Below are 25,320 nucleotides of genomic sequence, written 5' to 3'. Positions count from 1 at the left end.
AAAGGAGCAGCAACTATTGCTCTTTAGGCGTAAAACACAGCATAGGGTGCTAGATAGAGCAATGCTAAATGAAATGCATTTAGGTGTCAAAAGGGGGATGCTTGAGGCTTCAGTGACTATCATAGGCAGAGTCTGATCAAAAGATCTCTCACAAAAAAACAAGGAAATTCTGGTTATGTGTAAATGCTTTTAGTGATATCAAATTTTGTGTCCAGACACACATGGATGAAACAGGAAATAAAATTGAGAGTAGCAAAGTCAAAGCAGAAATTTTGAACTCCCATTTTCAAAAGTTCCTTTACACAGTTAAATTCTCACATAATTGAAAAGATGAGTGATACAAATGTTGGTGTCAATAAAATTGCTGAAATGGAATGAGGCTCCATGGCTTGACGGATCCCTGTTGGATTCTACAGGCTGTCCCAGGAGGAATGGTCATTATTTGGGGATATCACGGGGATGATCATTTGGAACAAAAAACTGCATATTGACATATGCCCTATTCTGAATGGGTTCAAAGATAATGTACATTGTTATTTATTTTCTACGTGATTCAGTACATTGTCAGGTTTAACACATACAGCAGGTAGTAAACATAACAACTTGCATTAAACAAAGTATCAGTTGAAAAATGTGCTGAGAACGCTGGTGAACACTGTATGATCAGGAATTTGATGTATCAGAATGTGCTGACAGTATTCATCGACAGCAGTAGGAACACAGCATTGCAGGTGCCTTAAACATACACTATATCTGCGTAGTATTCATTAGTGTAGATGTGTGGCATTTTAGCCAGCTCATCTACAAATACAGTTAACTGATCTTCTACACTTCACTCTGATACACTTTCAGTCTGTCACACTGCCTCAATCACAACACACCATGGACAAATGCAAATTCAATGGGCAAGTTTAATGGCAGGGAGACATTCTGAGCAAAGAGACTGAAAGCAATGAGGTAGGTTGGGGTAGAATAAAACATCAAATAGGGTGAGAAGGTAAGACACATATATGAACATCACTAACCAAAAATGATTGTAAATTAAGCATTTTCTATCTTGGAAATCATTAAAAATAGGGAATGTGTCCATATGAAGTATTTTGCTTCAACTGAGTAATCTTGTTATATCCCTGATTATTGTCCATTTCTCCTGGGATATACTGTGTACAGAATATGTGGCTGAGCTATCCCAACCATAACACATTGTAGATACTTTTAACAAAAAACTGTTCCCAGTGGTTGGAAGAGCATAGGACACAATGCATCTACAAGAAGGGTAGCAGAAATTATCTACAAAACTACCATCCAGTATCTTTGACATCTATCTGTTGTAGAATTTTAGAATATGTTTTGGTCTCAAAATATAACCATTTACCTCTAACAGAATGACTTCTTCTATATCAAGCAGCATGGAATCCAAAAACACGAATCACACAAAATCAAACTCACACTTCTCTCACATGACACCATGAAAGTCACCTATAAGATCACTAAGCCAGTGACCTGAAGAAGATGGATTAAGCTACGTGTAGTCTACACACATATATGGTGAAGAATGGTTGTGATATATTGCCTAGTAAGTCTTTGGTTCTGCTCTTCGCCAGAAGCAGGGGTCCTCTTATAGGGACACTGAAGTTTGGGCCTTACAAACTATCAGTCAAGACAGTAGTCAAATACCATGGACTCCATATCGACCACAAACTTCAGTGGAAGACCCATATTACAGAAGCTGCTACAACTGCAAAACTCTCTTGGGTGTGAGCTGGTGAGCAGATGCAGACATTGGACAAAGACTGTGTAATGCTTTGGTACATCTGTACACAGATTATGCCTGCCTTTATTTTGGGTCAGACACATATCTAAGATGATTAGATATAAATGTCATTACAAAGCACTTAGAGTGTGCCTGGGGGCAATGCAGTCTGCATGGAGTAATGTTCTTTTACTTGAAGCAAATGAACCTTCCCTGCATCTACATCATGAATATCTGAGTATAAAATTTTTACTCAAACAGTTGCAGTCCACACAAGGCCAGATATTATAAGACATCTACATATTACAGGATTGTGCTATACATCCAAATACTGTATGAATGGAAGTTGTTGTCCTCTTGTTGGTGCATACATGGATACTCCATTTCTCAAACAAAGCTTGTCTGCAGAACAATTATCTGCTTTGAAGTAGACTACCAGACCAGTGTATTCGAACCACAGATTGTTTTTGACCTGAACTTTGGCGGTGGCTATTCAAATAATTGCATTTTGGTGGAGTACCTCTCCAAACATAATGATGCAAGATTCATTTACACTGACACTTCAAAGGATAAAGATGGATGTGATTGTGCTTACTGGGCTGGCAATTGTCATATTGGAATGAGATGCAAGCTCCCTAAGTAACTCATAAATATGATAGCCATGTTTTTGGCTGTTCTTCAAGTGCTTCCGTACGCCAAGAAGCACTTGGGTTCCGAGTTTATTATCCTTTCTGATTCCAGGTCAGCACTCGAACTATTGAGACATCTGCATAGCAGAAGATCCACTCATCCAATTGCAGATGACATCATGAATCTGATTTTACAGGTCATAAATAGGAAGCATACTGGGTAAAAGTACATGTGGCATACTTGACAATGAAATATTAGACAAGCTAGTGAAAGCATTTATCTGTGCCCTAGTGAGGAGACACATGGAATTAGCAGCTACAAGTCTTCCAAACACTGTTGATTTACTAATCAGGGAGAAGTAGAATGCAGAATGGTAAGGGACTTCCAAATACAAAGGCAAAGATTATGCCAAAGGAAGGCTGGTACTGATTCCCAACTTCTGGCACAAGAAAAATCAATGCTCCAGGAGAGCCACAAATGCTATGAGGCATCTCACATTTAACCACAACTGTTACATGAAGCATCTGCATCATAATGTCTGGTTGAATCCCCATCATGGGAATGTGGTGAAGAAAAGGATGTCAGATATCTTTTTTGGCTACATCATTAGATGCAATGCTATAAGCCATCTCTCACATTTCTGGCCACTATTGGTTGTTGCTGTTTAGTTAGTTTTCAGCATAAACAGATTCTGCATTAATGTATTACAATATCTACCAAGTTTTGCTGCCATGTGATAATTACAGCCCACCTGGTATTTACTCATAGTTATTTGTGAGCTAGTGGTTAGACAAGTAATCACAGGCACAAAAAGGCACAACAAAGTGAAAGATTCTTACACAGAGATATCCAAGTGTTCATAACTAATTCCACACTTTCGAGATAAGTAACACAGAGAGTGCAAATATACATACATATGTGGACTTTGACATCAAGTGGATTCTAGCCAGGGATACTTTACACATAAATGTTATCATCATGATTTCCAGGTGCAGACTCTCAATCAGACAGAAACTACATGCTCTTAATAAGAGGAGTGACATCAAGATGTTGCTCAACTGAATTCTACCCACGAACTGAGGTTCTTTGTGTGGAGGGGGCAACAAAGGCAGCATATGAATATTTTGTGAGATCAGTAATTACACTTTAGTTTATAATAATATAAGGGCCAGACTTACCAACAGTGTCAACTTATTTAGCCCAGCAATAATCTTGTGTAACAGTATATTAGATGATTAGAAAAATATTAAAGTTAGTTGTACTATTTGATTGATACACTGTGTACCTATGCAGTGAACTAGTGGTTTTCATGTAAGATACTCAGGTTTGTAATTTCTCTAATTTATGCAATTTCTTAATTAGTGACTTGTTTGCTTAGCCAAGTGTACCAAACAATTAAAAAAAAATTAGGACCACAAAAGTATAATGTCAAATCTGGGAAATAACCAATATTAAAGGCTCAGATGATGAAAGTATTTTTGGGCGTGTCAAAATTTTAATTATGAATAACTTATAAGTTAATAAATTTCTCAAGGAGAGTAAACCAGTCACAGGAAAGTGCAAAGTTAGGGCTTTCTAATGAGTATTCTCTTTTTTTCCTGAATAAACAGTTATTAGCTCATACAGTTTTTATGATTACATGTTGTTTGAACAACTTCAGTTCTCAATTTCTCTTAATTAACAAGGTTTTAAGGAAAACTAAATATAACATTAGAATCAGCAGATTGCAAATAATAATGGGCATAATAAGATTGCATAAAATACTGGACAAATTATAATTTTGCAATATTGTGTCAATGGCCTTGCCACTGTGGTAACTCCGGTTCCCATCAGATCACCGAAGTTAAGAGCTGTCGTGCTGGGCTAGCATTTCGATGGGTGATCATCCAGTCTGCCAAACACTGCTGGCAAGCAGGGTGCACTCAGCCCTTGTGAGGAAAACTGAGGAGCTACTTGATTGAAAAGTAGTGCCACTGGCCTTATAAACTGACATACGGCTGGGAGAGCAGTGTGCTGGCCACATGCTCCTCCATATCCACCTCCAGTGATGTCTACGGGCTGAGGATGATACAGTGGCCAGTCAGTACTGTTGGGCCTTTATGGCCAGTTCTGGCAGAGTTTCACATAATTTAGTGTAACCACAGTAAATGTGTTGCACCTATAAGTGGAATAGTTCACCGACAAGAATAGCAATTAGTTCTTTAAAGATTAGAATTATAGCAGATCAAGTAATTTCCTCTTGCTACATTTAACATAGATCAAAGCAGATACAATATTTCTGAACTTCAGAAAAGCTTTTGACTCTGTGCCACATATATGGTTATTATAGAAAATACATCCATTGGAGAATCAAACAAGCAGAATTTGTGTCTAAACTGAGGATTTCTTAGTACAGAGGACATAAAGTATTATCATGAACGGAGAGTCACTGACACATGTAGAAGTAACTTCAGAAGTCACCGACAGACGTGTGTTGGGACTGTTACTGTTCATGTTGTATATCAATGGCCTCACAGACAATATAGTAACCTCAAACTTTTTGCAGACAATGCATTTGTCTATATTGAAGTACTATTTAAAAAAAATCTGCACAGATATTCAGTCAGATTTTGATAATACTGTATATCAAAGTGGTGCACACATTGCCAATTTGTGTAAAATATTAAAAAGTTTAAAATCATGTCCTTGTATGACTTCTATACCACTAAGTCACAAATGGAATCAGCATACTCATACAGATACCTGCATGTAACAATCGGTGGGTGTATGAAATATAATTATCACTACAATTTCATTGAATCACAATTTGAATCAGCCAACTCATACAAATACCTGTGGGAATATGAATGGAATGATAATATACTCTCAATTGTAGGTAAAGCAGTAATCTGAACTGTGACTTTGACAGTATGTTATTTGTGACAAGATGGTTATAAAGCCGATTGTACATTACCTTTTCTAAGATTTTTGAGAATGCTGGCAAAAGTGAAATTGGATGGAAATTTGGCACTATTTCTTTATATCCCTTTTTAAACAGTGGCATAACTCTAGCATATTTCAACCATTCAGGAAATATTCCACTGATAAACAACTGGTTACACAGATAGCTTAATATGTTACATAACTCAAATCACATTATTTAATTAACTTTGTTGATATTTCATCATGCCCACTAGATGTTTTTGATTTTAAAGATGTTATGATGGACATTACTTCTGCTGGGGTAGTGAGGGTCAAATTCATATTATGGAAGTTACTTGAAATGTCTGGTCTGAGGTTTCCCATGGCAGCATCTACAGAACCTCACAACCCCATCTTTTCAGTAACAGTTATAAAATGTTTGTTAAAAAGTTTTGCAACAGCACACCAATCTGTCACCAATGTATCATTTACTCTTAATGCTGTTTGCCCCTCTTCGTGTCTGGTTCTACTGGTTTCCTCCTTCACTATTCCCCATATCGTCTTTATTTTGTTATCTGATATGACTATCTTTTCCTTGTAATATATATGCTTTGATGTCTATGTTACAGTCTTTAATATTTTTGCAGTATTTCTTGTAATGTGCTATAGCATCAACATCAGAACTGTTTCAGATTGACAGATACAGTTTTCTTTTTGTTTTACAAGATACCTCTATTCCTTGAATAATTCATGGCTTCCTTGTAGACTTTGCTCTAACCGTGGTTAGTTTTAGGGAAAACAGTGTTCAAATAAGGTAAGCCCTTTATATTTTTCATTCATACCATGAGCACTGTAAACATCACTCCAGTGAATGTCTTTGAGGAGTGTCCTAAAATAATCAATTTTTGGCTTATTGTTAGCCTCTTGAGTTCAGATTTAGCAGCTTTTATATCCTGTTCAGTATTAACATTTAACAGAAGGAACCTGCATGTCATGGTCGGAGAGGCTGTTGACTATTGGTTTTGTAACATAATTTTGTTCAGTGGACTTTTCTATAAAGATATTACCAATATCTGTGAGCAATTGGCTACCTTAGTTGGGAACTTTACAGTGGGAATTAAGTTGAATAGTAGTGTTACTAACTTATATAAGTTCTTATTGGGAGAGTCTTTCAGGAAATCTACATTTAAGTCACCAGCAACCACTATTTCTTTGTTTTTGGTTGTTAAATGGGCCATTACAGCTTCAAGGTGATTTATGAACAGATTAAAGTTACCTGCAGGTGCTCGATATACACTTAATATTATGAAGGATTTTTTAATGAAATTCTACATGTTGCACATGCTTCCACATGCTGTTCTAGGCAAAATTTATGACTGCCTATGTTCTTAAGTTTATCAGTTTGTTTTCAAATTTTATTTTGCTAGAACTGCAGAACTTCTTCACATTATGTGGACTAACCGGCTCCATTGCCACCAATGTTGTTGCAACCACTTGGTTGATACCTATTTAAAATTTATAACAAAACAATGCAAATCCAGGATGGATTGTTAAAATTTATAATAATTATTATAGATTATCATAAATTAATGAACCCAACTAATAAATTAGATTCCTAAATCCACAACTCCTATGGATATCCTTATTATTACAACACTACTACCTACCCAAGAGCAAAACCAAGTACAACACTATATGATATATTGGTGTGGGCAATGGTGACCTAAAACTTTATAGCATGGCTCACTTGAGGTCTATGTGGAATGGCCCTGCACCATCACTTTTAAGCCCAAATTTTAACAAACAAATATTTATCAGACTGTTTAGTTGCAGAAAGACTAATTAGCAAAAATGAAAATATATAATAAATAATATAATTGAAATGTAGAACAGACGGCAGAAAATCTCATAGCATAGTAATGTGGGCTGAACTAAGTTTCTTAAAGTTCAAGCCATATGTTTATTCAAGAAATACACACACACACACACACACACACACACACACACACACACACATACATATGCAAATGGTGGCCTTACATATATTTGTGAAATTGATAACTATTTATAACAATAGTTAATTAAGCAGCACAAGATGTAGTCATGTAACGTAAGCAGAGCATTTAAACACAGTAGTATACATGGGTCAAGTCTGTACAGCAGCATATTAACTCGCAAAAATCAGCAACAAAATCTTAAAGTTTGTCTGTATCTCTGTATCTACTAACAGTTGCTATAAAAACTAAATTTGGTTATCACCATTACCACAGTGACAAATACCTGTCAAACTTGTCACACTATCATCAATAATTAGTGCAAGGAAATATTATGCTTCAAAACTGCCTCAAACTGCTCAAACAACATTGAAGCTTGCATGGTCACACAAAACATTCACTGGTAATCATACAAATATTTGTAAGTCCTGATACAATTCAAAGAACAGAACTCATTCCCACAAAATTATTCTAAGTCCAATGAATGCTAACTTAAGATTTGTGGCTCTCTGGCCTCTGATACCACTCATCAATTTACCAATGTGAATGCTCATCAATGAAAGACCGTGAGCATGAGCCTGTATGCACTTTTAAGCTTTTAGCCATGTTCTGACTACTAAATTCATGTTGAATATTTAATTTATAAATGACCACATTCAATTTTGAAACACAGTTACATGTATATACAACATACTAGTGCACAGAGGCAAATTTTATGATCAGTGTGTATAATCTCATTAAAATATTTACACAGCTTTACACTAGTTACGAATAAAATAGATTATGTAGCAGGATTTGTTGGGTAGTGGTCTGGGACATTCAAGCTGATTTCATGCTATCTTTTGGCAAACTAATAGTAATGGTGTACATGCGTGCACATCCACGCACGCATGCATCCCCCCCCCTCCCACCACCTCCCCCTCCCCCCCACACACACACTAACACGTCCATATGCACTTAATTGTAAAGTAACATGTTGTTGCTATTACTAATGTTGTTAGCATTAGTAGGCATACATATGATGTATCATAAGTGCATATTGTGTAATTGGTTCATCTGTTATTAATTTTTATGAACTGTTGTTGTTGTTGTGGTCTTCAGTCCTAAGACTGGTTTGATGCAGCTCTCCATGCTACTCTATCCTGTGCAAGCTTCTTCATCTCCCAGTGCCTACTGCAGCCTACATCCTTCTAAATCTGCTTAGTGTGTTCATCTCTTGGTCTCCCTCTACGATTTTTATCCTCCACGCTGCCCTCCAAAACTAAACTGGTGACCCCTTGATGCCTCAGAACATGTCCTATCAACCGATCCCTTCTTTTAGTCAAGTTGTGCCACAAACTTCTCTTCTCCCCAACCCTATTAAATACTTCCTCATTAGTTATGTGATCTACCCATCTAATCTTCAGCATTCTTCTGTAGCACCACATTTTGAAAGCTTCTATTCTCTTCTTGTCCAAACTATTTATCGTCCATGTTTCACTTCCATACATGGCTACACTCCATACAAATACTTTCAGAAACGACTTCCTGACACTTAAACCTATACTCGATGTTAACAAATTTCTCTTCTTCAGAAATGCTTTCATTGCCATTGCCAGTCAACATTTTATATCCTCTCTACTTCGACTATCATCAGTTATTTTGCTCCCCAAATAGCAAAACTCCTTTACTACTTTAAGTGTCTCATTTCCTAATCTAATTCCCTCAGCATCACCCGACTTAATTTGACTACATTCCATTATCCTTGTTTTGCTTTTGTTGATGTTCATCTTATATCCTCCTTTCAAGACACTATCCATTCCGTTCAACTGCTCTTCCAAGTCCTTTGCTGTCTCTGACAGAATTACAATGTCATCGGCAAACCTCAAAGTTTTTATTTCTTCTCCATGGATTTTAATACCTACTCCGAATTTTTCTTTTGTTTCCTTCACTGCTTGCTCAATATACAGATTGAACAACATCGGGGAGAGGCTACAACCCTGTCTCACTCCCTTCCCAACCACTGCTTCCCTTTGATGTCCCTCGATTCTTATAACTGCCATCTGGTTTCTGTACAAATTGTAAATAGCTTTTCACTCCCTGTATTTTAACCCTGCCACCTTCAGAATTTGAAGGAGAGTATTCCAGTCAACATTGTCAAAAGCTTTCTCTAAGTCTACAAATGCTACAAATATAGGTTTGCCTTTCCTTAATCTAGCTTCCAAGATAAGTCGTAGGGTCAGTATTGCCTTATGTGTTCCAATATTTCTATGGAATCCAAACTGATCTTCCCCGAGGTCGGCTTCTACTAGTTTTTCCATTCGTCTGTAAAGAATTCATGTTAGTATTTTGCAGCTGTGACTTATTAAACTGATAGTTCGGTAATTTTCACATCTGTCAATACCTGCTTTCTTTGGGATTGGAATTATTATATTCTTCTTGAAGTCTGAGGGTATTTCACCTGTCTTATACATCTTGCTCACCAGATGGTAGAGTTTTGTCAGGACTGGCTCTCCCAAGGCTGTCAGTAGTTCTAATGGAATGTTGTCTACTCCCGGAGCTTTGTTGTGACTCAGGTCTTTCAGTGCTCTGTCAAACTCTTCACGCAGTATAGTATCTCCCATTTCATCTTCATCTACATCCTCTTCCATTTCCATAATTTTGTCCTCAAGAACATTGCCCTTGTATAGACCCTCTATATACTCCTTCCACCTTTCTGCTTTCCCTTCTTTGCTCAGAACTGGGTTTCCATCTGAGCCCTTGATATTCATATAAGTGGCTCTCTTTTCTCCAAAGGTCTCTTTAATTTTCCTGTAGGCAGTATCTATCTTACCCCTGGTGAGATAAGCCTCTACGTCCTTACATTTGTCCTCTAGCCATCCCTGCTTAGCCATTTTGCACTTCCTGTTGATCTCATTTTTGAGACGTTTGTATTCCTTTTTGCCTGCTTCATTTGCTGTATTTTTAAATTTTCTCCTTTCATCAATTAAATTCAGTATTTCTTCTGTTACCCAAGGATTTCTACTAGCCCTCGTCTTTTTACCTACTTGCTCCTCTGCTGCCTTCACCACTTCATTCCTCAAAGCTATCCATTCTTCTTCTACTGTATTTCTTTTCCCCATTCCTGTCAATTGTTCCCTTATGCTCTCCCTGAAACACTGTACAACCTCTGGTTCTTTCAGTTTATCCAGGTCTCATCTCCTTAAATTCCCACCTTTTTGCAGTTTCTTTAGTTTTAATCTACAGTTCATAACCAATAGATCGTGGTCAGAGTCCACATCTGCCCCTGGAAATGTCTTACAATTTAAAACCTGGTTCCTAAATCTCTGTCTTACCATTATATAATCTATCTGAAACCTGTCAGTATCTTCAGGCTTCTTCCATGTATTCAATCCTCTTTTATTATTCTTGAACCAAGTGTTAGCTATGATTAAGTTGTGCTCTGTGCAAAATTCTACCAGGCGGCTTCCTCTTTCATTTCTTACCCCGAATCCATATTCACCTACTACGTTTCCTTCTCTCCATTTTCCTACTGACGAATTCCAGTCACCCATGACTATTAAATTTTCATCTCCCTTCACTATCTGAATAATTTCTTTTATTTCATCATACATTTCTTCAATTTCTTCATCATCTGCAGAGCTAGTTGGCATATAAATGTGTACTACTGTGGTAGGCGTGGGCTTCGTATCTATCTTCGCCACAATAATGCGTTCACTATGCTGTTTGTAGTAGCTTACCCGCATTCCTATTTTCCTATTCATTATTAAACCTACTCCTGCATTACACCTATTTGATTTTGTGTTTATAACCCTGTAGTCACCTGACCAGAATACGTGTTCCTCCTGACACCGAACTTCACTAATTCCCACTATATCTAACTTTAACATATCCATTTCTCTTTTTAAATTTTCTAACCTACCTGCCCAATTAAGGGATCTGACATTCCACACTCCGATCCGTAGAACGCCAGTTTTCTTTCTCCTGATAACGACATCCTCTCGAGTAGTCCCCGCCCGGAGATCCAAATGGGGGACTATTTTACCTCTGGGATGTTTTACCCAAGAGGACGCCATCATCATTTAATCATACAGTAAAGCTGCATGCCCTCCGGAAAAATTATGGCCGCAGTTTCCTCTTGCTTTCAGCCGTTCACAGTACCACAACAGCAAGGCTATTTTGGTTAGTGTTACAGGGCCAGATCAGTCAATCATCCAGACTGTTGCCCCTGCATCTACTGAAAAGGCTGCTGCCCCTCTTTAGGAACCACACGTTTGTCTGGCCTCTCAACAGATGCCCCTCTGTTGTGGTTGTACCTACGGTACGGCTATCTGTATTGCTGAGGCGCGCAAGCCTCCCCACAAACAGCAAGGTCCATGGTTCATGGGGGTAGGTTTTATGAACTATTATGGTTAAAAACTTTATAACTTTTAAAATATGTAGTTTAGAACCAAGGTTAAAGTTGCAACAAGCATGTCTTATTGTTGCAATTTCTGATTGTCCCACAATGGCTGTGATGAGTCATGGACTCCAAGCATCTCTGTGTCCTCTTCTCTTTCCATAATATTGCCTTCAAGTCCATTTCCCTTGTATAGCCCCTGTATATACTCCTTCCACTTTTCAACTTTCACTTCTTTGCTTATTCTGATTTCCCATCTGAGCTCTTAATATTCATGCAGCTGCTTGTCTTTTCTCCAAGGACTCTTTAATTTTCCTGTAAGTGGTATCTGTCTTTCCCTTAGTTGTAAATGCTTATATAATCTTACATTTGTCCTCTAGCTTTTCCTTCTTAGATTGACTTCCTGTTAATCTCATGTTTTAAACATATTATTCTTTTTTGCCTGCTTTATATTTTCTCATTTCATCAATATCTCCTGTGATATCCAAAGATTTCCACATTTTACCTATTTGATCCTCTGCTCACTTCACTATTTCATCTCTCAGACCTACCCATTTGTTTTCTATTGTATTATTTTCCCCATTTTAGTCAATCTTTGCTTAATGATCCCTCTGAATCTGCACATACTCTGCTTCTTTCTACTTAGTCAGGTCCTATCTCCTTAATTTTCTGCCTTTTTGTAATTTCTTCAGTTTTAAACTACAGTTCATAACCTATCATTGAACTCTCTCAAAATTTGGTGTACAAATAGTTACTTGCAACAAGCGTAGCACACTTTAGAATCATCCACTGGAGAAGGATTCACATTCTAGGGACCATTGTCCAATGCAGAGGCATGTTAACAAGATTTCATGGTTTCTTAGTGGCTGGGAGGAGTTGTGGTACTGATGGTAGTAAGATCCATCGGTTGAAAGTTATTGTGTCTCATTTACAACACTTTTTCATCTAAAGACATGTGGCCCTGAGTAGTACATGTATGGGAACAGTGTACCACAGCAGGTTGTTGCAAGCTCCCCTGGCTGCAGCATGCTCCTGTCCGGTGTTCCAATTTCACGCATGTTCAGGTACTCATCAGAATATTACATCTCATCCTAACTGCTGAAGGTAAGGAAAGGAGTTCTGGGCTGCTGTCTCAGCTGTGTACATGCACTGGTTGGATTGAAGTGCACTCATATAGTTGAAATAAATGAGGTATTTTGTTACTTGAACTTCTTTCATCTCTTCCAGTGCTCTCAAGATTGCTTGTCTCTCAGCATCAGGCATCATGGGCTCATACAGTAACTGGCCCTTGATTATGTATTTAAAGAAACTACAAAGCACTGGAAGTTTTCCTCCTGTGATTAGGGTAGACTGTAAAATAATCATGACATCTTAATTCGAAAATGTAGTCAAGGATATATTCCCATTTGTACTGCAGTATTTCTAAATTCTGAAATATTAAGCTTTTTAAGACAACAATCTTTCAAAAGATTCTTACTTTTACAGTGATAGTTAACCACAATTATTTGTTTCAGTGCACTATTATAATTACATGCTGGATGGATGGGATCCAAACATCTACCCAGTTCCACGGTTTGCATCTGAATATGGTTTCCAGTCACTCCCATCATTTTACACAATAATGTCAGTGTCTGAACCAACAGATTGGAGTGTGGATAGTGATTTAATGCAGAACCGCCAGCATCACTTAGGAGGCTATCAAGAGATGGTAATAGAGATGAATAAACACCTCCCATTACCTGTTAATTACAGCACTGAAGAAAACTTTCACACTTATATTTACTTTAGCCAGGTTTGTTTACTTATTAATGAGATGTAGTTTCTTATTGAATTACAAGCAGTATTTCATGGAAATTACTTGTATGATGGGTTATCTTTACAGATAAATCAAGCAATGTCAACAAAAGTACAAACAGAACATTACAGAAGATGGCGCAGCTCTTTAAAGGAGTCTGGGGAAGGATACACAATGGGAGCTCTATACTGGCAGTTAAATGATGTATGGGAAGCACCATCTTGGTCATCCATTGGTGAGGCAAATGCTGCCTACTTGTAATTGTAGTTTATTGGTCAATAGTCATTGCTTGATTTTTTACATTCATGAAAATACTGAAACTTGTACTGATCTATCGTATTAAATGTTTAACAGATTTCTTAGACCAATGGAAAATGTTACACTACTATGCAAGGGATTTTTTCTCCGATATCTTAGTGTCAGCATATGTGACAAGTTCTGGAGCAGTTTCTGTAAGTGTCACTTCAGATAAACTGGAAGACATTGACACTGCATTCCTAAGTATACATACATATCAATGGAGTAATTTCACACCTTTGAGCACTGTTTCAACAAACTGTTCTGTGGTATGTAAATGTCTTATTTTTTCAACTAATATAGGCATTAATGGTCTTTCTTGATCTTTCTATATTTACTTATGATTATAAACATATCATACATATAATAACTACTCACTTTCTCTGATGTGTTTGTTTTGTAGAGAAGTGTAAATTTGTAGAAATATGACATATACCCAAACCCAAATTAATACAGCACCAAAAAACATTTATACATAAATATATGTCAAATACAGGCATATAAGCATGAACTGTTAACAACAGCCATTTGGTATTGTAGATATTTATAAAAAATAGGTAAAAGGTAAAGGTAAAGCTACGCATTCTGGAGATAGATGGGCCAATTGAGTCTAACCAACTGCTGTGCCATTCTCTGCCAGTGGCATAATCAGATAAGGTATGGAGGAGCATGTGGTCAGCACACTGATCTCCGGTAGTTGACAGGTTTCTTGTCCTTAGAACCACTGCAAATTGGTCGAGTGGTCAAGCAGATCCTCTGTTGGTCTCACAAGGCTGCATTCCTTACCTGTCCTCCCACTAAGGAAAAAATCACTGGCAGTACCTCGAAGCAAACCCACCTCCCCACATGGCAGTCAGCTGTGCTGACGACCCAGTTATGGAGGCAGACATTTATAAAAAATATTAAAAACAAATAGAAAAGCATAAGAAGAGAATTGAACAAAGAATTAATGTCAGAGTCTGCATTCTTCAGAAAAGAAACACACACACACACACACACACACACACACACACACACACACAGAGAAATATATATTACACCAACAACCTGAAAACAGCTTTCGCATCCCGCAACTACCCTCCCGACCTGGTACAGAAGCAAATTACCAGAGCCACTTCCTCATCCCCTCAAACCCAGAACCTCCAACAGAAGAATCCCAAAAGTGCTCCACTTGTGACAGGATACTTTTCGGGACTGGATCAGACTCTGAATGTGGCTCTCCAGCAGGGATACGACTTCCTCAAATCCTGCCCTGAAATGAGATCCATCCTTCATGAAATCCTCCCCACTCCACCAAGAGTGTCTTTCCGCCATCCACCTAACCTTCGTAACCTCTTGGTTCATCCCTACTAAATCCCCAAACCACCTTCCCTACCCTCTGGCTCCTACCCTTGTAACCGCCCCCAGTGTAAAACCTGTCCCATGCACCCTCCCACCACCACCTACTCCAGTCCTGTAACCTGGAAGGTGTACATGATCAAAGGCAGAGCAACGTGTGAAAGCACCCACGTGATCTACCAACTGACCTGCCTACACTGTGAAGCTTTCTATGTGGGAATGACCAGCAACAAACTGTCCATTCGCAGGAATGGACACAGGCAGACAGTGTTTGTTGGTAATGAGAATCACCCTGTGGCTAAACATGCCTTGGTGCATGGCCAGCACATCTTGGCACAGTGTTACACTGTCCGGGTTATCTGGATACTTCCCACTAACACCAACCTGTCAGAACTCCAGAGATGGGAACTTGCCCTTCAGTATATCCTCTCTTCTTGTTACCCACCAGGTCTCAACCTCCGCTAATTTCAAGTTGCCGCCGCTCCTACCTCACCTGTCATTCAAGAACATCTTTGTCTATCGACGTGCCAGCACTTTCATATATATATATATATATATATATATATATATATATATATATATATATATATATATAAAACAAAGATGAGGTGACTTACCGAACGAAAGCGCTGGCAGGTCGATAGACACACAAACAAACACAAACATACACACAAAATTCAAGCTTTCGCAACAAACTGTTGCCTCATCAGGAAAGAGAGAAGGAGAGGGAAAGACGAAAGGATGTGGCTTTTAAGGGAGAGGGTAAGGAGTCATTCCAATCCCGGGAGCGGAGAGACTTACCTTAGGGGGAAAAAAGGACGGGTATACACTCGCACACACACACACATATCCATCCACACATATACAGACACAAGCAGACATATTTAATGACAAAGAGATTGGGCAGAGATGTCAGTCGAGGCAGAAGTGCAGAGGCAAAGATGTTGTTGAATGACAGGTGAGGTATGAGTGGCGGCAACTTGAAATTAGCGGAGATTGAGGCCTGGTGGATAACGGGAAGAGAGGATATACTGAAGAGCAAGTTCCCATCTCCGGAGTTCGGATACGTTGGTGTTAGTGGGAAGTATTCAGATAACCCGGACGGTGTAACACTGTGCCAAGATGTGCTGGCCGTGCACCAAGGTATGTTTAGCCACAGGGTGATGCTCATTACCAACAAACACTGTCTGCCTGTGTGCATTCATGCGAATGGACAGTTTGTTGCTGGTCATTCCCACATAGAATGCGTCACAGTGTAGGCAGGTCAGCTGGTAGTTCTACCACTAAAGACTGGTCTTTAAATATGTCTGCTTGTGTCTGTATATGTGTGGATGGATATGTGTGTGTGTGCGAGTGTATACCCGTCCTTTTTTCCCCCTAAGGTAAGTCTTTCCGCTCCCGGGATTGGAATGACTCCTTACCCTCTCCCTTAAAACCCACATCCTTTCGTCTTTCCCTCTCCTTCCCTCTTTAATGATGAGGCAACAGTTTGTTGCGAAAGCTTGAATTTTGTGTGTATGTTTGTGTGTCTGTCGACCTGCCAGCACTTTCATTTGGTAAGTCCAAAGATGATTTGACTTACCAAATGAAAGTGCTGGCTGGTCGACAGACACACAAACAACCACAAACATACACACAAAATTCAAGCTTTCGCAACAAACTGTTGCCTCATCAGGAAAGAGGGAAGGAGAGGGAAAGACGAAAGGAAGTGGGTTTTAATTAATGGAGAGGGTAAGGAGTCATTCCAATCCCGGGAGCGGAAAGACTTACCTTAGGGGGAAAAAAGGACGGGTATACACTCACACACACACACACACACACACACACATATCCATTCACACTTATACAGACACAAGCAGACATATTTAAAGACAAAGAGTTCGGGCAGAGATTTCAGTCAAGGCAGAAGTGCAGAGGCAAAGATGTTGTCGAATGACAGGTGAGGTATGAGTGGCGGCAACTTGAAATTAGCGGAGATTGAGGCCTGCTGGATAACGGGTAGTTGCCGCCACTCATACCTCACCTGTCATTTGACAACATCTTTGCCTCTGCACTTCTGCCTTGACTGACATCTCTGCCCAAACTCTTTGTCTTTAAATATGTCTGCTTGTGTCTGTATATGTGTGCGAGTATATACCCGTCCTTTTTTCCCCCTAAGGTAAGTCTTTCCGCTCCCGGGATTGGAATGACTTCTTATCCTCTCCCTTAAAACCCACATCCTTTCGTCTTTCCCTCTCCTTCCCTCTTTCCTGATGAGGCAACAGTTTGTTGCGAAAGCTTGAATTTTGTGTGTATGTTTGTGGTTGTTTGTGTGTCTGTCGACCTGCCAGCACTTTCATTTGGTCTGTCAAATCGTCTTTGTTTTTAGATATATATTTCCTACGTGGAATGTTTCCCTCTATTATTTTTATATATATATATATATATATATATATGGTTATAATAGAGGGAAACATTCCACGTAGGAAAAATATATCTAAAAACAAAGATGTAGTGACTTACCAAATGAAAGTGCTGGCAGGTCGACAGACACACAAACAAACACAAACATACACACAAAATTCAAGCTTTCGCAACAAACTGTTGCCTCATCAGCAAAGAGGGAAGGAGAGGGAAAAACGAAAGGATGTGGGTTTTAAGGGAGAGGGTAAGGAGTCATTCCAATCCCGGGAGTGGAAAGACTTACCTTAGGGGGAAAAACGGACGGGTATACACTCGCACACACACACATATCCATCCACACATATACAGACACAAGCAGACATATTTAAAGACAAAGAGTTTGGGCAGAGATGTCAGTCGAGGCAGAGGCAAAGATGTTGTTGAATGACAGGTGAGGTATGAGTGGCGGCAACTTGAAATTAGCGGAGATTGAGGCCTGGTGGGTAACGGGAAGAGAGGATGTATTGAAGAGCAAGTTCCCATCTCCGGAGTTCCGATAGGTTGGTGTTAGTGGGAAGTATCCAGATAACCCGGACGGTGTAACACTGTGCCAAGATGTGCTGGCCGTGCACCAAGGCATGTTTAGCCACAGGGTGATCCTCATTACCAACAAACACTGTCTGCCTGTGTCCATTCATGCGAATGGACAGTTTGTTGTTGGTCATTCCCACATAGAATGCGTCACAGTGTAGGCAGGTCAGTTGGTAGATCACGTGGGTGCTTTCACACGTGGCTCTGCCTTTGATCGTGTACACCTTCCGGGTTACAGGACTGGAGTAGGTGGTGGTGGGAGGGTGCATGGGACAGGTTTTACACCGGGGGCGGTTACAAGGGTAGGAGCCAGAGGGTAGGGAAGGTGGTTAGGGGATTTCATAGGGATGAACTAACAGGTTATGAAGGTTAGGTGGACGGCGGAAAGACACTCTTGGTGGAGTGGGGAGGATTTCATGAAGGATGGATCTCATTTCAGGGCAGGATTTGAGGAAGTCGTATCCCTGCTGGAGAGCCACACTCAGAATCTGATCCAGTCCAGGAAAGTATCCTGTCACAAGTGGGGCACTTTTGTGGTTCTTCTGTGGGAGGTTCTGGGTTTGAGTGGATGAGGAAGTGGCTCTGGTTATTTGCTTCTGTACCAGGTCGGGAGGGTAGTTGCGGGATGCGAAAGCTGTTGTCAGGTTGTTGGTGTAATGCTTCAGGGATTCCGGACTGGAGCAGATTCGTTTGCCACGAAGACCTAGGCTGTAGGGAAGGGACCGTTTGATGTGGAATGGGTGGCAGCTGTCGTAATGGAGGTACTGTTGCTTGTTGGTGGGTTTGATGTGGACGGACGTGTGAAGCTGGCCATTGGTCCACATCAAACCCACCAACAAGCAACAGTACCTCCATTACGACAGCTGCCACCCATTCCACATCAAACGGTCCCTTCCCTACAGCCTAGGTCTTCGTGGCAAACGAATCTGCTCCAGTCCGGAATCCCTGAAGCATTACACCAACAACCTGACAACAGCTTTCGCATCCCGCAACTACCCTCCCGACCTGGTACAGAAGCAAATAACCAGAGCCACTTCCTCATCCTCTCAAACCCAGAACCTCCCACAGAAGAACCACAAAAGTGCCCCACTTGTGACAGGATACTTTCCTGGACTGGATCAGATTCTGAATGTGGCTCTCCAGCAGGGATACGACTTCCTCAAATCCTGCCCTGAAATGAGATCCATCCTTCATGAAATCCTCCCCACTCCACCAAGAGTGTCTTTCCGCCGTCCACCTAACCTTCATAACCTGTTAGTTCATCCCTATGAAATCCCCTAACCACCTTCCCTACCCTCTGGCTCCTACCCTTGTAACCGCCCCCGGTGTAAAACCTGTCCCATGCACCCTCCCACCACCACCTACTCCAGTCCTGTAACCCGGAAGGTGTACACGATCAAAGGCAGAGCCACGTGTGAAAGCACCCACGTGATCTACCAACTGACCTGCCTACACTGTGACGCATTCTATGTGGGAATGACCAACAACAAACTGTCCATTCGCATGAATGGACACAGGCAGACAGTGTTTGTTGGTAATGAGGATCACCCTGTGGCTAAACATGCCTTGGTGCACGGCCAGCACATCTTGGCACAGTGTTACACCGTCCGGGTTATCTGGATACTTCCCACTAACACCAACCTATCGGAACTCCGGAGATGGGAACTTGCTCTTCAATACATCCTCTCTTCCCGTTACCCACCAGGCCTCAATCTCCGCTAATTTCAAGTTGCCGCCATTCATACCTCACCTGTCATTCAACAACATCTTTGCCTCTGCCTCGACTGACATCTCTGCCCAAACTCTTTGTCTTTAAATATGTCTGCTTGTGTCTGTATATGTGTGGATGGATATGTGTGTGTGTGCGAGTGTATACCCGTCCGTTTTTCCCCCTAAGGTAAGTCTTTCCGCTCCCGGGATTGGAATGACTCCTTACCCTCTCCCTTAAAACCCACATCCTTTCGTTTTTCCCTCTCCTTCCCTCTTTCCTGATGAGGCAACAGTTTGTTGCGAAAGCTTGAATTTTGTGTGTATGTTTGTGTTTGTTTGTGTGTCTGTCGACCTGCCAGCACTTTCATTTGGTAAGTCACTACATCTTTGTTTTTAGATATATTTATATATATATATATATAGAGGGAAACTTTCCACATGGGAAAAATATACCTAAAAACAAAGATGATGTGACTTACTAAACGAAAGCGCTGGCACGTCGATAGACACACAAACATACACACAAAATACAAGCTTTCGCAACAAACTGTTGGCTCATCAGGAAAGAGGGAAGGAGAGGGAAAGACGAAAGGATGTGGGTTTTAATGGAGAGGGTAAGGAGTCATTCCAATCCCGGGAGCGGAAAGACTTACCTTAGGGGGAAAAAAGGACAGGTATACACTCGCACACACACACATATACAGACACAAGCAGACATATTCAAAGGCAAAGGCAAAGCTGGGGGATAATTTGGAGAGTGAAGAATGTGTTGTAGGCATAACTGCCATGTGCGCAGTTCAGAAAAGTTGGTGGTGGAGTGGAGGATCCAGATGGGACAGATTCTGAAGCAGCCACTAAAACCAACTATGTTATTTTTAGCTGCAGGTTGTACTGCAGGGTCATCCTCCTTGGTCTTGGTCACAGTTCTGTAGTGGCCCTTCATCCTGATGGACAGCTGTTTGGTAGTCATAACAATACAAACAGCTGTATAGAGATTGCATCAGAGCTGGTGTATGACATCACTTCTTTCACAGATGAGCTGGCCTAGATCTAAAATAACCTATGAGACGACTGGAACTGGGAGTACTGGGTGGGTGGATTGGGCAGGTCTTGCACCTGGATCTTCCACAGGGACAAGATCCTTGTGGCAAAGGGCTTGGGCTAGGAATGACATAGGGTTGGACTAGGATATTGTGGAGTTTGGGAGAGCAATGGAATACCATTTTAGGAGGGGTGGGAAGGAGCTTGGGTAAGATGGCCCTCATTTCCATGTATGATGATAGATAGTCAAAGCCTAGACTAAGGATGTGGTTCATTTATTTCAGTTCAGGATGGCATTGAGTGATGGACGGGGTACTCACAGTTCTTGGAGGTGTTGGAAGGACCGGAGGTATTTGGGGATATGGCATAGGAAAACTGTTTTTCCGGACTGACCAGGTCTGGGGGGATAATGCATTTTCGTGAGGACCTTGCTGATACCATCAGCATAATGGGCGAGGGAGTTATTGTCACTACAGATATGCTGTCCCCGGGTGTCTAGACTGTATGGGAGGGATTTTTTTTTGGTGTGGAAGGGATGGCAGCTGTTGGAATGCTGGTATTGTTGGTGGTTGTTTGGTTTATGGTAGACATAACACCAACTGACCACCAACAGTACCTACATTTTGACAGCTGCCATTCCTTCCACACCAGGAACTTGGTCCAATACAGCCTGGTTACCTGGCGTGGCTTATCTGCAGTGACAAGAATTCCTTGCACAGTATGCTGATGGTCTAACCAAGGCCTTCACAGATCAGCACTCTCCCTCAGACCTAGTCCATAAACAGATTTCCCATGCCATATCCCCACACACTCCCAATCCTCCCATCACCCCCATTCCTCCAACCATCCCCAAGAACCAGTTACAAATGAGCATCTCCCTTTGTCACCAGATACCACCTTGGACTGGAACGACTGAACCACAGCCTTTGTCAGGGCTTTGACAATCTATCATCAAGCCCTGACATGAGTGACATCCTGCCCAAGATCTTTCCTATCCCTCCTAAACTGGTGTTCCATCACCCAACCAACCTCCACAACATCCCATACATCCCTATACCACTCCCAACCTCACATGGATCATATCCTTGAGTAAGACTTAAATGCAAGACTTGTCCAATCCACCCACCCAGAATTTCCTATTCCAGCCCAGACTCAGGCTTACCCTATCCCCATTGCACAGATGGGAGTTATCCTTACAATACAGTCTCCCCTTCCAGAACTATCCCATTCTCAACCTATTGTAACCTACAGTCTCCATAGCCTCCATCCAACAGTTTCCATCCCCCATCCTGTCGCCTCTTCCCAATTCACATTCCCTCACCCTCATTGTGCACCACTCTCAGCCAAAATACATGTGTGCATGAGATGTGTGCTTGTCTGAATGTGGGTGTGGGTGTTTTCTTTTTGAAGAAGGCTTTGGCCGAAATCTCCCAGTGTATCAGTCTTTGTTATGCAGCTCTGCCTGCTACTCAACATGTCATCTTTATGGTAAGTAGCAAGCTATCCTTTTCATAATATTGTTGATGTTCCAACCTGAACTTCCCATTGTGCAGCTGACGTAAGAAATTGTTATAGTGTATTGCACTATTTTCTCTACCAAAAAATTCTTATCCCACATTGTGTCACCAAATACCTTCACAATATGAAGCAAAGAAAGAGAGGGAACATTTGGAATAACATATAATGCTGATACACTTATCTTGTACAGAAGTGCTCCAAATCAGCTCATTAATTCTGCAATGATCACTTATTTTAAAAGTCCATTCATATGGTAATAAAGCTTTTACTATGACTAATATTGAATGCTTTTCTGTTTCTTGATTAATCCAGCAGTGATCACTTATTTAAAAGTCCATTCTCATCCTAACAAAGCTTTTACTATGACTAATATAGGTGGCATCAGGTTAATGTTCTTGAACAAATAATTGGGGATAAGATTAAATTAAAAAAAACAGCTAAAACTTTATCTTTTGAATAGTTCTTTCTATTCTTTACAGGAATTTTTTGACAGTGCATAATAATTAGTCAAATGTGTTTAAGCATCCCTATAAAAATGACTGAATACCACTGGTATAGCAATTGCTGACAGAATGCTTTTCATATGAATTAGAACGTAAGCATTATAATTTGTCTGAGAACCATCTGTGTTGTTATTTGAATACTTGAAACTTATGTATCATATGATTTAAATTGTAAGCTTCATGGCCATTTTCATATGATTATTACTGTAATACTCTGACACATTCTACATCGTAGTGATACACTCACATGAAGGATCCATAAAAATAAAATAATGAGGTATTCAAGATTAAAAGTCAGACAGAATAATGTTGAAATGTAATCTGTAGTAAGAGTTTGCAGGTTAAATAGAAAGCTGTATTCCTTAGCTTCTCAGCTGATTTTCATTCTCCTAAAGTAAATAAAAATGTTAGTCATTAGTAAATATTAATTTTTACAAAAAGTTTGTTTATGATGCCTCTCTCTTGGACAATTTGGTGATGTAAGCTTGTATTACTGTCACATGTGTTCAGATGAGAGCAGTATTAACATAAATGCAAGCATCATTATCAAAACACACGAACTGTGCAGCACACAAAAGACTACTACAGTCTACAACATGGCCCTGATGATTCTGATATATTTGGTGCCAAAAATTATTATGCAGTGTGTTTCCATAAGAGTGTGCAAAAATTTAACAGGATATAGAGGATGCTTCACTGAACAGTTTGAGGTAGGGAACCTGGGATTGGAAAAGTCCTCTTAAGGAGACAACAGGAATAAAATCACGTTACTGTGTACTTTTTTACTTACGTTAGTTAACTGCAGATACCATCGTTGACACAATGAATGTACCGTTTGTACTATATCTTACAAAATGTGCTGAACCTGATGGCCATCGACCTCAATGCAAGCATGACATTGACAAACAACTATGAAATCTTCACGGGTTATCAGCCAAGTGGTGTCATCTTCTAGTCACATTGTTTCAGTGGACTGCGTATTCATCATCCTCAGGCGAAGTGCCGGGATGCTGTCTGTTGTGCACCTTTGTAGCTACTGGGCCGCTATCAGATTCTGGCTGCTGACCAATCATGTGCCAGTGGAATCGCACTGGGCACTTGCACAAACAGATAGTTGATCCCACACATTGAGCTTTCAGCATAAATATCGCACCAGGGGAGTTTACAGTTGGCTCCCAACTCAAATTAATGTGGTAACTCAGCAATGGTTGGTTTGCGGACACATGTTTATTGGAGCTTTTTAGCTACTATTGGCCTGTACTTTCCATGTGTGAATTATTGACCATCATATCTGAAACACCCTGTAAATTAAGTAACAGAAAGAAGAAACTATATAGTGCTGTAAAGATTTGGATAAAAAGCAAGAAACTCTAAAGCTCTTGTATAAAATAATGTCGTAGTTCCATCATTGGAGTATTAGACTTCATGAGCTCTCCAGTAAGAGTATACAAAATCTGTGTTATTGAGTTGCAAAAATATTGTATGTAAGGACTTACAGATGTTAATATGTCATCAAACATTTGTGGTCAGTTGGAGCTACTGCATCCATGTCACAAAATGTAGAAGGATTTATAATATTGTGTGTTTTCTTAACAAATCACCTATTTTGAACATGGGTCTATGTTATTATTAATATTACAACTTCTTTCAGTATAAAGTACACAGGAAACATATGTAACAGAATATTACTTTACTGTTCACAACAGAAACTAATAAAAACAACTTTGGTAACTTGCTTTACATTTTATGATTCTGTATTTACAGGAAGTATTGTGGTAAGTTAAGATACTATGGCTTATCTTTTGCATATTTATTTTAAATGCTATTTCCTCTTTACAGAAGGGTCAACATTCAGACAGTGTTTTTGAACAAGATTTGGATACCTTCCTTGAAAATGCTGGATGTGCCACTTCACTTTCAAGAAAAATGTGTTTTTTGTACCTAACATTGTCTGATGAAAGTGAGAACAAGATTAGTCCAGATAATTTTGTCTTTCCATCATCATTTAAAGAGGCTGTTGGATTGCAAGTTCCAAATATTTTGGTAAGTGTAATGAGGACATGTCATCCAACAGCGTAAAAGCATATGGTGTCATGAAATGAACAATAACTGTCCCTAATTATAAGGGATATTAGCTACCAGCATGCAATATGAAGTGACATAGTTGTTTTGTGATTTACAGTTTTAAGTTCAGATCCTTTATTTTCATAGACCACTTGTTTATCCGTGACTTCTACAATATGTGTGTGCAAGTATGAACTATGTACGTATGTAAATATGTGGCCAAGCTCTACTGTAGGTTAGTTAAAGACAGACAGAAGAAATGTTTGTGGGTATTTGGGTGTGCAGTATTATTAGCAACAGAACAAGAGGTCAAAGTTTGATGGTGGCATTCAATCACAGCTTTGTTGAGATATCACAGGCTGAATGGCATTCTCCTCATGTTGCTTAGGAAAAACATTGATAAGAAATTATCAGAAAACTGTACT

General features: G+C 39.9%; 1 protein-coding gene across 2 annotated transcripts in view; it reads left to right on the top strand.

The window, feature by feature from the left end:
• The window catches only part of LOC124612951 (beta-mannosidase), a 420,275-nt gene that overhangs the window by 375,178 nt on the left and 19,777 nt on the right, over nt 1-25,320 (top strand). For both annotated transcript variants that reach the window (XM_047141471.1, XM_047141479.1), the window contains exons 11-14: nt 13,171-13,448; nt 13,539-13,686; nt 13,806-14,017; nt 24,671-24,874. In XM_047141471.1, coding sequence (XP_046997427.1) covers nt 13,171-13,448; nt 13,539-13,686; nt 13,806-14,017; nt 24,671-24,874 — 842 coding nt within the window. The remainder of the gene's footprint in view (nt 1-13,170; nt 13,449-13,538; nt 13,687-13,805; nt 14,018-24,670; nt 24,875-25,320) is intronic.

The sequence above is a fragment of the Schistocerca americana genome, chromosome 1 (genome assembly GCF_021461395.2).
Source record: "Schistocerca americana isolate TAMUIC-IGC-003095 chromosome 1, iqSchAmer2.1, whole genome shotgun sequence".
In the NCBI taxonomy this organism is placed as follows: domain Eukaryota; kingdom Metazoa; phylum Arthropoda; class Insecta; order Orthoptera; family Acrididae; genus Schistocerca; species Schistocerca americana.
Note: the sequence above shows the minus strand (reverse complement) of the source record. Positions and strands in the feature narration are given on the sequence as shown.